This window comes from Mandrillus leucophaeus, unplaced genomic scaffold (assembly GCF_000951045.1).
Source record: "Mandrillus leucophaeus isolate KB7577 unplaced genomic scaffold, Mleu.le_1.0 Scaffold499, whole genome shotgun sequence".
NCBI lineage: Eukaryota > Metazoa > Chordata > Mammalia > Primates > Cercopithecidae > Mandrillus > Mandrillus leucophaeus.
This window is the reverse complement of record NW_012105353.1, coordinates 674,846-691,021: the sequence shown is the minus strand read 5'-3', so window position 1 is coordinate 691,021 and position 16,176 is coordinate 674,846. Positions and strand designations below refer to the sequence as shown.

The 16,176-nt window shown below is 43.3% G+C and overlaps 1 protein-coding gene across 5 annotated transcripts in view; it reads right to left on the bottom strand.

Annotated features, from left to right (window-relative positions):
* Window positions 1–2,074: 2,074 nt before the first annotated feature.
* The window catches only part of MAP7D2 (MAP7 domain containing 2), a 136,260-nt gene continuing 122,158 nt past the window's right edge, over window positions 2,075–16,176 (bottom strand). For all 5 annotated transcript variants that reach the window (XM_011995789.1, XM_011995788.1, XM_011995790.1 and 2 more), the window contains 7 exons: window positions 11,645–11,891; window positions 10,793–10,897; window positions 9,127–9,183; window positions 8,609–8,687; window positions 7,906–8,092; window positions 6,010–6,285; window positions 2,075–3,615 (listed from right to left, as the gene is read on the bottom strand). In XM_011995789.1, the coding sequence (XP_011851179.1) occupies window positions 6,036–6,285; window positions 7,906–8,092; window positions 8,609–8,687; window positions 9,127–9,183; window positions 10,793–10,897; window positions 11,645–11,891 (925 nt within the window). In that variant the 3' untranslated portion in view covers window positions 2,075–3,615; window positions 6,010–6,035. The remainder of the gene's footprint in view (window positions 3,616–6,009; window positions 6,286–7,905; window positions 8,093–8,608; window positions 8,688–9,126; window positions 9,184–10,792; window positions 10,898–11,644; window positions 11,892–16,176) is intronic.

The following is a 16,176-nucleotide window of genomic DNA, read 5'->3' as shown; positions in this document are numbered from 1 at the left end:
GGGTTTTGTTGGAACCTATTTCCAGTTTATTGCTGATATGTAAGAAAAAGACTCATCTGGCCAGGCATAGTGGTGCATACCTGTAATCTCAGCACTTCGGGAGGCCAAGGTGGGAGGATCGCTTGAGCCCAGTTCAAGACCAGCCTGGGCAACATAGACCTCATCTCTACATAAATATTTAAAAGAAATTAACTGGGCATGGTGGTGCACACCTGTATTCCTAGCTACTTAGGAGACTGGTGCAGGAGAATCACTTGGGCCCAGGAATTCGAGGCTGCAGTGAGCTATAATCATGCCACTGTACTCCAGCCTGGCCCTGTGCCCCCACGCCCCCAAAAAGAAAACTATTAATTTTTCTTTGATAGTTGGCCTCTTTGTGAAATCATTCTAAGAGTTTTTCATGGGTTTCCAGAAAAAAGAACATTTGTGAAGCTTCTCATTTCTAAGAGTTCTTGCTTCATTTTCTTACATAATTGTGCTTTTTTAAAAAAGACAGGGTCTTTTTTTTTTTTTTGAGACAGAGTCTCGCTTAGTCGCCCAGGCTGCAGTGCAGTGGCGCGATCTCGGCTCACTGCAAGCTCCGCCTCCCGGGTTCACGCCATTCTCCTGCCTCGGCCTCCCGAGTAGCTGGGACTACAGGCGCCCGCCACCTCGCCCGGCTAATTTTTTGCATTTTTAGTAGAGACGGGGTTTCACCGTGTTAGCCAGGATGGTCTCGATCTCCTGACCTCGTGATCCGCCCGCCTCGGCCTCCCAAAGTGCTGGGATTACAGGCGTGAGCCACCGCGCCCGGCCAACAGGGTCTTGCTCCATTGTCCAGGCTGGAGTACAGTGGTGTGATCATAGGTCACTGCAGCCTTGAGCTCCTGGGCTCAAGTGATCCTCCTGCCTTAGACTCTCAAGTAGCTAGGATTATAGGTGTGTGCCACCACACCCAGCTAAGTTTTTAAAATTTTTTTTGTACAGAACAGAGGTCTTGCTTTGTTGCCCAGGCTGGTCTTGAACTCCTGGCCTCAAGTGATCCTCCTGCCTCGGCCTTGGAAAGTGCTGGTATTACAGGTGTGAGCCACTGCACCCGGTCCATAATTGTGCTTTCTGAACAGTGCTGAGGAATGAGTATGGAGGTCACCCTGTACTGTGCCCCAATGTAATGGGTATACCTCTTGAGACAAATTAGTTCTTTACATACTAAGAAAAAATTCGCAATATTCACAAACAAGAAACTGTTCTTAGGAATGACTGGCCACCAATGTAGGCCCTATGGCCAGAGCTCATGATGACATAAGTTACTTCTAATGCCCCTCCCAGAGGCCTGCATATGGAAATAGTGTCTGCTTCTGTGCCCTGACCAGAAGCTTTGTTAGCAGAACTGGGGAAGGCAGCAATGACTGGGCCCTCAGCTTAAGAGACGCCAGCCCAGAAGTTACCACAGGGGTCTCTTAATTCCAGTCCTTTCCACCTGGCTTCTGGTCTGGGCTGGTACTGTCTCCAGGCAGTGGAAAGCCTGTGAGTTAGATACAAAAAAACTGGTCTGGGTTTCAGCTTACCTGAAAATAAGGGTCAACATTCCTATTATAATTTTATTTAAATGCCAAATTGCTATGTGCAATGTTCTCATAGATTATGGTAAGGTTAACTGTATCTTAGCTAGAAAGCCCTCGCACTAGTGGTATGAAAGTACAGGAACTTGGCTGGGCATGGTGGCTTATGCCTATAATTCCAGAACTTTGGGAGGCCAAGGCAGGAGGATTGATCACTTGAGCCTAGGAGAGCAGCTTCAGCAACATGGTAAGACCTTGTCTCTCCAAAAAAAAAAAAAAAAAAAAAAAAAAAGGAAAGAACAGCAACTTTTTACTATATTCAGAAGTCCATTGTGTTCTAGTGATAGTCATCACTTAATAAGCTTTATGCAGTTGACTCCACTTGGCACTGGCAACAAAGGAATTTTTAATGAGTTTGACAGGGAAAGGACACCCACACAGGATTTTTCGGTTTTCTTCTACACAAGTTTTTAAAAGCCTGGTTTGGTTTCAGCACGTTGAGCTTACAGAAAAAATAAAATGCTAGCAAGTCATCAGACTCTTCAATGAAAATGTATTTCACATTAAACACAATGTACATATCATGCAAATGAGGCATCACCACGGTCACAGTGGTGCTGTGAGGTACAACAAATCACAAGAAAACAGACATTTAGCAAAATAAGGCTCTAGGAAAGATGAGAGGCATTTTTTGAAAGCCAGACCATGCTATGGTTTCTGTGTGCCTGTCATAAAGTGACTTGGCCAGTATTTGCCGAGATGGACAGCACCGCATTATGTGGAAGCATGTACTTTATTGAGTATAGACAAATACACATACAGTTTCTGTAACTAATACATTCTTAAATGTAGCTGGCTGTAAAAGCACATGAACAAGATGACTACTGAGACTTCTTTGTATCTCCTGGTTGTAAACCTCTCTCAGAATTATGAATCTTTCCAAACCCTTAATTATCCAAGTCAAAACAAAAAGTTTCAAAGAAGAAAAGGTCATTGTAATCAGAAAGCCACATTTCGCCACAAAAAACAAAATTAAGAAAACACACCATTATATGGCATAAAATGTGTGGAGTATACATTCTAGTGTCATTTTTCCCATTCAGATTTTTTTCTTAATGTTAAAGTCCACTAAAGTGACATACTGGGTCCAATGCGGGCCCCCTATTGTTTCAGAACGCTATGATTTTTGTTTGCACCTGGTTTTATTAAAGCTGGGCAAACACAGGAGCAGACAAAGAAAACTCCCAAGATCCAACAGAAAAAAAAAAAATAGCAAGAACATTGAAAACCAACCACCTGCACGTGAGACATAGGATTCATTCAGCTGGAAAGTCACTCCATGGTCTGGAGTGACTACAGCGTGAAGATTTTAAGGTGTGACATGAAAGAGTCCTTGCTAGATTCAGTTGCCCATGTATACACGAATATGCATAAGAGAACAGAAATCATTACTGACTGTTTTGACTTCCTTCCTCAACCAAACTTACTACTTTACCCCCAAAAGAATAACGTGGGGCAATGCATTTTTGCGGGTGGCAAAGCTTAACAATAACTTTTTAAAGGCTTCTTGATACTGCCTTCAAACAGAGAAACTCTGGAGATGGGGAACCTCCTGAATTTCTTCTCTGTCTCAAAAAAGACAGGGAGATATACAGTGCAAGTTGAGTATATGTTTAACTAGAGTTTGGGTAAATGTCTAGAATATTTTACAGGAAAAGACATCTAAATGTTTATGTGCTCCCACTTTGGGAATAAGAACGGTTATAAAGCGAATTGCCGAGCCAGTCACTCAGGTCATTCAGAGGGTCACTATGATAATAGAGAAGTTCAGGAAGTGCTTTATCAGCAGCTGAAGCTCATAAACAGAACTGTAAAAGGAAACTTTGCTAAAGCCCAACAAGGTGAAAGTCTCAAGGTTTCTACCAAGAGTGGCCAGTGTTTGACATACTACCTAGGAATACAGTTACATTCCAAGCTAATAATTTGGGATCCAGCGGTAAGGGTGACAGAAGCTTCTTCAGGCGGCTGGCAGCTCGGATTTGACTATCAGCAGCTTTACGGGTTCTCCAAACACCTGTGTCAATTCAGAAACAAAACCAGATGAGATCAAAGGGAAAACCAAGTACTCTGCAGTTTGTAGCACTATTCTCTCACTAAAACGATCACAACACGCTGTGGCACTTTCTACCTTCTTGCTAATTATACTTTCCTCCTGGGCTTATACAGTATTTCTCAACAGAAGTGATACAGTATTTTACACAGGACTATTCTTTTAGATGGGTCAAATTTTCCTTGTACGGAACTTTCCTAAAACCTGCAGATGTTTAATGTCTCAAGCTTTATCTTTCAAATGCCCCCAGCCACTCTGGCAACAAAAACCATCAACACATGTCCAAACGTCCCCTGGTGGGGGTGGTACCACTTTTGGTAGAGAAGAATTTGACAAATAGACCCAATCATAATTAAAAATATACAAGCAGTGTGAATAAAATGATTTAGTCGAGATTTTCATTTTTGGATAGGGGTTTTGCATTTCTTTTAGAGATGTAAGAAATAAATTTGAGGATCTATGAATACTCTAATAAATTTTGTGGATTCTCTGTTCCCTACTGTATAGTGAGGTAAGTGAACTGAAGGGAAACTAATTTTAAAGTCAAAGTATGTTAAAAACACAAAAAAAACTCTTAATAAATATTAAGCCACTTAACTGTCAGGGAACTAGAATGCTCAGGTGAATTAGTATTTTAAGTGTCCAAGAAGGCAGCTGCTTTTCCAAACCAGTGATATTGTTTACTCTAAAAGTGACCCATCACACACCAAGAACCAAGAGAAATGGTCTCTCAAACTTGTCTTATAGGCAAGAGCTGAGGTTAGGTAGAAACAAGTATACAAAAAACACAGTGACCTCACCTCTGTAGCCTCTCCAACTTGTTTCCTCATCTGAAAAATAAAAACATTGGACTAAGTTATTTTGGCCACTGAATTTGTTATGGGAGTGAAGTATAAAAAATAAAGTGACTGAGAAAATGCCGAGAATACAAAAATGCTTTTAAGAATCTAAAATGGCCAGGCGTGGTAGCTCACGCCTGTAATCCTAGCGCTTTGGGAAGCCAAGGCGGGCGGATTGCCTGAGCTCAGGAGTTCAAGACCAGCCTGGGCAACATGGTGAAACTCCGTCTCTACCAAAATACAAAAAATTAGCCAGGTCTGGCGGCATGTGCCTGTAATCCCAGCTACTCAGGAGGCTGAGGCAGGAGAACGGCTTGAACCTGGGAGGTAGAAGTTGCTGTGAGTGGAGATCATGCCACTGCACTCCAGCCTGGGCATCAGAGCGAGACTCCACCTCCAAAAAAAAAAAAAAAAAAAAAATCTAAAATAGACGCCAGGCATGGTGGCTCAAGGCTGTAATCCCAGTGTTTGGGAGGCCAAGGAGAGAGGATCACTTGAGGCCGGGGGTTCAAGATCAGCCGGGCAACATAACAAGACCCAACCTCTACAAAAACTAAAAAAAATTAGCTGGCCCTGGTGGCATGTGCCTATGAGCCAATTACTCAGGAGGCTGAGGCAAGGGGATCTCCTGAGCCCACGAGTTTGAAGTTCCAGTGAGCTGTGATTGCACCACTGCACACCAGCCTGGAGAAGAGTGAGATCCCTTCTCTTGAAACAAAAACAGAATCTAAAGTAGGAGGAGCAATTGGAATTATTAAATTATTAAAGGATTTGGTGACAGACTCTAATTATGTTTTCCTTATTCAAAAACAAGCTCCAAACTCAAGTAAATCAAATGTGATGCATATATAACGAAGTATACCTTACTGCAGAGTGTATATAACTCATAGATACTCTTACTCAAATGAGAATAGCTTCTGGAAGCACTTTGGCAAAAAAAAAAAAAAAAAAAAAAAAAAAAAAAAAAAAGGCCAAAGGTGGGGAAAAAACCTTCGAGACACAAAAACTGCAGTTCTCTCTCCCTCAGGTATGATCGAAGAATAGATGTCTGCTTTGGAAGAATCCAGAATGGGTCAAGAGAATAGCAAATCATGTGGCCCAACACTCGCAATGTATATGCATGATTCTAGATAGAATGTGGGATGTCACTGAGCAAAACTAGAGGTGGGGAAATTCATCTTACTCATATCACCTTGCAACACTACTACAGTATTCTTTCCTCACCCATAAAAAAGCTACTCAGGCTGGATTGGTAGTCAAACCTTTAGCCAGTGTTCTCAACCTTCCCATCTACACACCCTCTACACACCCTAAACAGCAGGGTTAGGACAAGGCGGCTCGGCGCTGAAGGCTTGCAGATGAATTACTTGAAATCTGTCTCAATTCTTGTGTGTGCTGTAGTATACTATAATATATTAATGTTTGCATTTTTCAAATAAAATTTGACCATCCAAGAGGCCTATCTTCACAAACCCCAGTTAAAAGGTTATGAAGTCAGAATATGATCAAAAGACTGTACCTTTTATTAAAGAGATGCTGTATTTGTCAACAGAAGGTGTTGAGAGGAGTTTCTTGGCCAGGACTGTTAAATCCTTCGATAAGGTTTTTGTTACAGTCGTCCAGGCTGAGATTTTCACTGGATCTCTTGGGGAATGTGGGGGGACCAGTGAAATCTAAGAGATCTTGAAGTGCTCGGGCATTACCAGTTCCATTTTGGTCCAGAGACACCCCAGGAATCATTTCACTCACTGGTGAAAATTCTGGGATAGAGATAAGCTCTTCTTTTGAAACAGGACTAGAAGAGATGAATGAGAGAGAGAGGCAGAAAGAGAGAGAGAGACAGACAACACAGCACAACATATTAATTCTATTTGCAATATTTTGTTATACTACTCTTCTAAAGAAAAAGGACTTAGAGTCGGAGTTTTTGTGTAACACATTGTAAAAAATACAAGTGGGTTCAAATTTGAGAAGGACAGATGGTGGACACAAGGCCCCTTGTATGAGAACACGGAAGCAGACTGAGCAGGGCTGTGATGGCCAAGCTCACAATGCCCAAAGGGTGAAAGGACAAAAACCCACAGGCACCAGCATTCTACTACAAAGAAGCAAGGAACTTCCAGAACTTTCTAAATAGGACATTCAGACAGAAAGTCAATGCCAAAAGTTCAAGCAAGTTGAGGAAGAGCCCTAATTAACACTGCTCCCAGTGCTACCTTTCCAGTAGTGCCACCTTGGGAGAATTGTTTTTCCTTCCTGCAGCCTCAGTTTCTTCGCCAGTAAAATGGGAACAATCATTTCTCTCTGCCAGGGCTCCTGTGAGTGTGAATCTGATCGTGCTGAGAAGAGTTCATGTGAAACTGCCTGAAGTGCTCAGTTAAGGTTGGGGGACCCATCATGAAAGGATCCCACCACAGACCACGTCATCACTGGCAAAGCCAACCTCACCCTCTGCGCTTCCTCTCTAAAGTGAGGCTTCCAATCCACCGTGACTTATCCAGCTCCAGCACAGCCAAGCCTGACTTTCTTTCTCTCTCTCTCTTCCTCTCCCTAGAGATGGAAGGAGGCATTTCATAATTGTGCCAGCTGTAAGGCCTAGCAAAGGAGCAAGTCCAGCCTCTGAAGAGTGGTGGGCTGAGGGCCTATCATCAGGAATCTCTTAACAGCCAGAGTAAGGCTGCTGCCAGGTTCTTCTTTTTCTTTCTTGTGAGATCTTAGAGAAGAATCTAGGCCGGGCGCGATGGCTCAAGCCTGTAATCCCAGCACTTTGGGAGGCCAAGACGGGCGGATCACGAGGTCAGGAGATCAAGACCATCCTGGCTAACACGGTGAAACCCCGTCTCTACTAAAAAATACAAAAAACTAGCCAGGCGAGGTGGCGGGCGCCTGTAGTCCCAGCTACTCGGGAGGCTAAGGCAGGAGAATGGCGTGAACCCGGGAGGCGGAGCTTGCTGTGAGCCGAGATCCGGCCACTGCACTCCAGCCTGGGTGACAGAGCGAGACTCCGTCTCAAAAAAAAGAATTAAAAAAAAAAAAAAAGAAGAAGAATCTAGAAAAACCAGAACTGCAGAAGCACAGGGGAACTGTCTCCGGTGGAAATTCATCCTCCAGAGCCCCCATGGGGTCAGGTGAGAAGGCATCCTTGCTTAGCGACTTCCCTCCTTCCCCTTTCTCCTGAAAAACTCCCAAGAGCTTTCCTCTAACAAATCACATGCCCTAGAAACTCTGTTTCAGGCTCTGCTTCTAGGGAACCTGACGCAAGACACTAGAATGTTATACCACCGAGAGCTTTCCCATAACGTCAATCAAACCTGCTTTAGGTGAGTTGGTTGTATAAAAGATGAAGAAACCAACTAAAAGAAAGGGTAGTATCTGGAGAAGTGATGAGGCTTAAATGCAAAAGAAATGAATATACCTCACATCCATAGACTGAACTTCTTCAGTTGAATCATCCAGACTATTTGATTTCCCATCAAGGCCATCCAGATGAATGAGTCCCCCAGCTGGCTTAAGCCCATTAGAGAAAATGTCTTGGGGATAAGTTTCTGGGGCAGCGTGACCCAGACCATTAACTTCCTGGCAGGTGTTCAATCCATTGATTTCTGATCGAGAACACAAAGTCCCTTGTATTAATCATAAAATGTCTAAATAAAGTAATGGAAATATAGATCAAGGCAATTAATTTAATGCTCTGCTTCACTGATACTGCAGCATCTTTTGTGGAAGGAGCCACAAATAACCCCACATAATCACCTTCACACAGGGGATGAGAAGACAGATCACATTATCAGTGTCTGTGCAGAACCTCTGGAGAAGAGCAGAGTCAGGTCCTAATAGTCATAAAACCTGACTAGCAGTTAAGCTCCCTGGAAAGCACTGTGAGCCAGCAGCCAGAGTGCTTCCTATGCTGGGATTATGGGAGTAACCAAGGAACCCAGTGGATTCCCAAGTGGAGCTGACAGTCCCTGTGCTGGAGACACATCCCCAGGGAAGGGAAACTGCACAGGCCCCTGCCAGCAGCCACCCTCTTGGGATCTATGGGTCTGTTTACCCTGCAAGAAGTCTTATGAGCTTTTGCTACTAAAAGGAAGAACCCAAGAACCAGATGTCACACTCACTCATTTTGTTGGGGACAACTGGTTTTGTCTTATTTTCCATACACACAGCAGGCTGGACCCCCACTTTGGGGTCTTCTTTCTGAAAACAAATGGAAGGTGAATGAAGTGAGGGAAGGCTGACATCACACAGAAAAAAAAGTGCTTTTTAAAAGCATCCGATGATATTTTGAGCCTGGACCATCTGCCTGTTCTGTGGTAATTCTTTAAATCTTCAGCTGTGTTTCCCTTATTCTTATGTATTTTTATGTCAGCATTCTGTTTTTTATTCATGGACTACTATGCCTCTCTCTTCATCCCACCCCCCATTACTCTAAGGAAATCTTTAACCCATCCCATCTCTGAAGCCCCTCTTTCTTTTCAGGTACCTAACCCTCCTTAACCTAGCCAGGAACAAAGCAGGAAAACTGCATTTTTTTTTCTGGCTAATCCTCTCCAAGACCTACGATTTCACTGAGTGTATTCTGCTGTTCTTTTCTACTTAGTACATAAACTATTAAAATGGTGATTTGAATTCCTACCTTCACTTGTGGAGACACATCACTTTTCCTTGTTCTCTTCATGATTTCATCTATTCTCTAAAAACAAAAAACAAAATCAAGTAAGAGGACTATAAAACCGAAAACATAAAGTAGCTTGGTTTACATGCAACATCACATTTCTCAGAAAACTTGTAAAAGACAAATGTCAGAAGAGGATAACAAGCATAGAAAGGTTTTCCACTAGTTTTGGAGATGTACACCTCTGGCCCCATGGACAAGGTCAAATGCTTGAGAAGTTAACTAGTACGTATCTAGAATCAATATTCAATTTATGTCCCATGTTTCTCCTTCTTCTCCTTAGGCTCCCTATAAATCAACAAATTACCACCTGCCATTAAAGAGGATCACCCTACAGAAAGTGAGGCTGAGGTGCATCACAGGGGAGAAGACCACAGGTTGGTCTCCTGGGTCCCAGGCCAATAGCAATACAAAGCCCAGGTTGGGCCTAGGATACCATGAGAATACGCCTTTATAATCAATCTCCTTAAACCCAACTTTACCCATAAGTACAGTGAGTGTAAATGGACTAAACACTCCAACTAAAAGACAAAGAGAAAGACTGTCAAACAGAATTAAAATAACAATTCCTGGCTATATGCTCTTTACTTATAAAAACACACAGAAGAAGTTTTAAGTAGAAGGGTGAAAAAGATTTGACATACAGACACTAATCATAAAAGGGCTGTCAGGCCAAGCACAGTGGCTCACATCTATATTCCCAGCACTTCGCGAGGTTAAGGGAGGAGGATCCCTTGAGTCCAGGAGTTCGAGACCAGCCTGGCCAACATGGTGAAATCCCACCTCTACTAAAAATACAAAAATTAGCCAGGTGTAAGTGGTGTGCACCTGTAATCCCAGTTAGTTGGGAGGCTGAGGCAGGAAAATCGCTTGAACCTGGGAGGGGGAGGTTGTGGTGAGCCAAGATCGCACCACTGCACGCCAGCATGGGCAATAGAGTGAGACTCTGTCTCAAAAAAAAAAAAAAAAAAGCATGGGGGGAGGGGTGCTGTCAAAGTAGACTTTAAGACAAGAAATATCACTAGAGCCAAAGGCATATCACGATAAATACATATAAAACAAAACCTGACAGAACTGAAAGGAAAAAATGGGCAAATCCATAATCACAGATGGAATTGTTTTTTTTTTCTATTATTTGAGACAGGGTCTCACTCCTGTTCCCCAGGCTGGAGTGCAGTGGCACGATCTTGGCTCACTGCAGGCTTGACTTCCTGAGTGCAGGTCATGTTCCCACCTCAGCCTCCTACGTAGCTGGGACTACAGACACATGCCATCATACCCAGTTATTTTCTGTATTTTTAGTAGAGACAGGGTTTCACTGTATTACTCAGGCTGGTCTGGAACTTCTGGGCTCAAGTGATCCTCCCGCCTCTGCCTCCCTAAGTGCTGGGATTACAGGTGTGAGCAACCATGCCTGGCCGCAGATGGAGTTTTTAACAATCTTTCTCAATAACTGATAGAACGATATGGCAAAAAACTAATAAAGACATAGAAGATTTGAACAGTAGTATCAATGAACTTGACCTAACTGACAATCCTAGGATCATTATATCCAATCACTGCAGAAGAGAACTGGATTTACTTCCTATTCACTTACCCTAAGTTTTCCTGATCCCTCAGCCCTTACCTTCTTTCTCTCCAGTCTCTCCTGCTCAATCTGCAGCATGATCTGTTCTCTCTCGAGACGCATCTGTTCAGCTACCTCCCGGGCCTTTGCTTCTGCTGCTTCTTTCTAACAGAAACAGGTAAATCAAGGCAAAGCTTTAATAAGCTAAGAAAACAGTGTGGTAATTCCTTGGCTTTGCACATATTCCTTCATTTCATCATCTGCCCTAAAATGGATGCTGCTCCAATATTCAACGTGGATTTACACAAACCACTAGATGACACAGCAAACATGGCTGGACCTCATTCATATACCCCTGGCTCACCATGCAAATCACCTGCAGACAGTTCTCATACATGGCCAAGGCTTTTCTGTGTCTGCAGGCAGGCTTGGACCATGAAGTGTGCATGTGGCCAGATCAGAGAGTTAATTCCCCTTCTACCGTGAGGGGCAGGATATGGTAGATAAGTAGTTCAGTTTCCTCATCCCTCAGCTGGACAATTCTAAAGCATGATCCACAGTCTCTCAGAGGTTCCCAATGGGACTGTGTTCCAGTCACCCACAGTAACACATGCATCAATGCACTTCCATTGGCTTTTCTCCTATTCCTCTACTGGCTTCCTGGGATTCGCTTGCAAAAAAAACTGCTGGCACCCAAATTCTTATCCCAGGGTTTGCCTTTGGGAAACCCAAACTGACAGATGGCAAACATTACCAACTTCACTGCAACTGCCCCAACTTATACTTAATAACCAGCCCAGTTTAAGAAAAAACTTCAAGTAAATATTATGAGTCATTGAAATTTAACTAATTGTACCTACTATCAAGGCCCTTAAAACACAAGTAAAGTCCATCTGAGGACTCATACAGTACCTGCTTTTCAATCATGGCTTTCTCTTGCTTTTCTTGTTCTTGCTTTTCTTGTTCTTGCTTTTCTTTCAACAATAGCTCTTCCTCAGCCTTCTGCTTGGCCTCCTCGTCTGCCTTTCTTTTCTCTTCCTCTTCCTGTTTCTTCTTTTCCTCTTCCTGCTGTTTCCTTTCTTCTTCCTGCTTTCGGGCTTCCTCTTCTAGGCGATGCCTTTCCTCCTCTGCCTTTCTTTTCAATTCCTCTCTCTCCAGCCTTTTGAGAATACAACTGTTGTTAGAAGATGACATGCTCAAAAAGCAAATTGCCAGAGAACTGTGTGCTGACAGCCGAGAATAATGCTCCACATGGTAACGTGCACATACCTTTCAACAAGCATTCATTTAATAATATGATTCATCCTTCCTGGAAATCCACTCTGGTCCATATATTTACCAAAAAATATTAACCAGGCTTGACTTTAAATTCTGTAATACAGCAACGAATGATGTGTTGATGTGTGATGCATTCTGTATTGAAAACAGATGCTCCTCAATGAACAAATGACCACGATGAGAAAGTCAAGCCATCATTCTTATTGAATGACAATTCTTTTAAAAACCTAAGCAGAATAAATACTTAAAACCAACGAAAGCTAGGAAAAATGGGAAGTGTCTCAATGGCCACGAATGTGCTAGTCAGCAATTTAAGAGCAGTGACGATGAACTCAAAAAGTCATACCAATTGGGTTCTAATTGGTATGTGACTTATGAAGCAGCAAATGGAAGAAAATGCTCAACAGAAACTTGACATTTAATAAATTAAAACATTTATTTCCATTTATTTTGGCAATCTTTAGAAATCTATTTAAGCTTTCTTTGATATATGAAAATTAAGTGGCATTTAGACGTTTTTATCCACAGACAGATGAACGGTTCATGTTGTAGTGATAAAGAGCTCGAAGCAGTACGGGAAAATTCTGTAAAGTCCAAGAGCTTGTTTTAACCTTTCTAACGTTCCTCCTCCTCACATGTACGCCATTTTCCTTGGGTAATCACTGGCAATGTGATGTATGGGCATGACCCAAATTGTACTCTGATTATGCCACTCACTGTGTGACACTTGGAAAGTCACCTATGTCCTTAATGCCCATTTTAAAAATGGGAAAAGCTATACTATTGTTCTATGGCATTACCGTGATAATGAAAACGCCTGGCCCTAGAAGGTTCTCAAATGTTAGTTGGTTTTACAATCTAAAATGAATTCTCTCTCCAAGCCCCAATGTCCTTTAAAGTGCACCTATAAATCTGTATGTCTTTTAGAAATTACCTTCATTTGGAAGCATGTGCCAATGACTTACTGGGGTGCTGTTATTTGTTATAAAAAGGTCAAGACTTAAAAAGAGCATCCATCCATCCTAATGGTCAGCTTCAGAACTCATGCACGCTAATAGCCTATGTAGGACCAAAGGAAATATTTTGTTTATTCATTCAAAGAAATATTTTAAAAGAAAGATAAATACTGAAATATGTTAGCCCGAAGCTGTAACAATACGTGATAACACTAAATTAGGTCACAACGCCTATGAAGCATTGTGTGACAACTCAAATTATTAACAGATATTCTGCAGAGGAGCATTATAGAACCTATCAGAAAGAAGCTCCCATTTTATTAGATTCCTCAATGAAATACTAAGTATGTCCAACACAGGATTATCCAAAATGGATGTGTTAATAACAAGATGTATCTAAAGGTTAACTGAAATACCATTTCATTTCTTACCCTTTATTAACGAGCCAATTATGATTGTCCCAGAGAAGTTAACACACAAAGGATATATTGTGTATTAATTAATGTATAAGCTACTTCATAAAGGACCTGCCACTTTCATCTCCAGGACCTGAAAATCCATTATGTTTCTTTTTTTTTCTTCTGATGGCATCTTGCTGTTGTTGCCCAGGCTGGAGTGCAATGGTGCAATCTCGGCTCACCGCAACCTCTGCCTCCCAGGTTCAAGCAATTTGCCTGCCTCAGCCTCCTGAGTAGCTGGGATTACAGACATGCACCACCACGCCTGGCTAATTTTGCATTTTTAGTAGAGACGGGGTTTCACCATGTTGGTCAGGCTGGTCTCAAACTCCTGACCTCAGATGATCTGCCCGCCTCGGCCTCCCAAAGTGCTGGGATTATAGGCATGAGCCACCGTGCTTGGCCTCTGTTTCTTTTTACCATCAGGACTTCAGAAGTGCCCAGATGCACACATATAAGAACATCCTTATGGCCCCTGAACCTCCATAATCCTCATTATCACCCAAAATATAAATCCCCACAAGCCCATGAGACCCTGCTTGTCCTTTATGGAAATCTTGTACTTTTTTTTTTTTTTTTGAAATGGAGTCTCACTCTGTTGCCCAGGCTGGATTACAGTGGCATCATCTTGGCTCACTACAACCTCTACCTCCTGGGTTCAAGTGATTCTCGTGCCTCAGCCTCCCGAGTAGCTGGGACTACAGGCATGCACCGCTATACCCAGCTAACTTTTGTATTTTTAGTAGAGACAGGGTTTCACCATGTTGGCCAGGCTGGTCTCGAACTCCTGACCTCAACTGATCCGCCTGCCTTGGCATCCCAAAGTGCTGGGATTATAGGTTTGAGCCACTGCGCCCAGCCCCTTCATCCTCTTATATACCAAGTTCTCTACCTCAACCACACTTTGCTTCCCCAAAGTAGGTAAAAAAACAAACAAAAAAACCCTGGTTTCCCCTGTGTGAAACCATGTTCCTCACAATCCTCTCCAAGGAAGAGCATTCCTTCTCTCTCTGCTCAAAGAACCAGCCAGCACATTAGATTTCATCATTTTCCCCACCGCCCTCTGCTGTGGGCTACCCCGAGCTTACTGCCCTTGCCGTCATTACTAAACCTCCAAAGTTCATCAGCTCTGTGTGTAGTCCTTTTTTTTTCTTTGTAGAGGCAGGGTTTCGCTCTGTTGCCCAGGTTGGAGTGCAGTGCTGCCATCACAGCTCACTGCAGCCCCAACCTCTCAGGCTCAAGCGATCCTCCCACCTCAGTTTCCAAGTAGCCAGGACCACAGGTGGGTGCCACCATGCCTGGATCATTTTTGAATTTTTTTTTTTCCCCAAATAGAGACAGGTCTCATTTTGTTGCCCAGGCTGGTCTCAAACTCCTGGGCTCAAGTGATCCGTCCACCCCATTCTCCCAAAGCACTGGGATTATAGGCGTGAGCCACTGTGCCTGGCCCTGTGTGTAGTCCTGTCATCCTCTTCATCCTTGTTCTTGTCATTCACCCAAGTCCATCGCCCTTTCCTCATTACATACAAAGTACCAGAAAATTGTGCATTACTGTTATCATTTGGCATTAAGTGGATGCATCGTCCCTTGTCCCTGTCACTGGCCATTTGAGAAAGATCTTCATATATTGGCTCCTGTCTGAAACTCCAGAACCTCACCCCCTTTTCTGTCACTCCCTGTTAACCTTCATCGCGTCACTGACACAGGCTTAACTTTGAGTTATTCAATCTGGGGGATGAGTGTGTAGGTTTCACTGGTCTCTATTCTTACGTGCTTAAAAGTTTTCATTTTAAAACAAGCCTAACCTTCAACATTAACCTTCTCTGATCTGATCTCACCCCATCCTTTTGTCTGTTTCTCTCCTGACCTGCCCTGGTTAGTGCTGTGCAATCTACTTGTATCTGCTTCTCTCTCTCTCTGTGTCCCCCAGGCCTTGGGTACCCTTGTGAGCATTTCAGAGATGGCATGGAGGTCACTCTGTTGCCCAACTCTAGGCTTGGGTGGTCTCCAGGACCACTCCTGGGCTGCCAAGCACTGGTTAGATAGAGGCTAAACAAGGCTGGCTGGTTATCTGCCTGCTGGCAATTGCATTCCAGCCTTTTAATCCTCATCCCCTGGATCCCTTATGGACACAGTCCCAATTGCCACTTTTCTCAATCTTTGTCATCTTCCTTAGTTGATGGTTATCACCAACTGCTCTACAGAGAAGACCGAGGTCACCTGATCTGAGCTACTTAAACTCTCCTTTATGACATTACTGCTCAGAAATGTCCCCATTTGTTCCTCTGCTTAGATGGAAATGCCACCACTTGTGCTGTGAATTCCACATCCTCCACAGCTATGTGTCCCTCCCAATAGCCCCTCTTCCCTTCATTTGTCAGTTTCATCCTTCTGCATGCACTTTTTCCATGCCCTGGAAAAATGCTCAGGTCTCAGGCATCACAAGCAACCCTCCTCAGTCCTCTCTCAGCTGTCTCCCATTCATGACTGCTTAACAGCCAGCTTATATTCTGGGCCTGTATCCACTCACCTCTTCAGGCTGCTTTGTCTCTATCCCACTTCTCAACAATTTCCCTCCAAAATCTCTGTTCACCTCCTAAATCCCAAGACCAACAGCCTTAGTCTTTGATAACCCTATGTCTTACCAAAAGTCCTGCCCATGTGGCTCTCCCTACAGCCCTGTGCTGCATGAGGCTGAATGACCCTGGCTCTCTCCTACCTCTCTTGGCTTTCCCTTCTTGCCTCAGCTGCT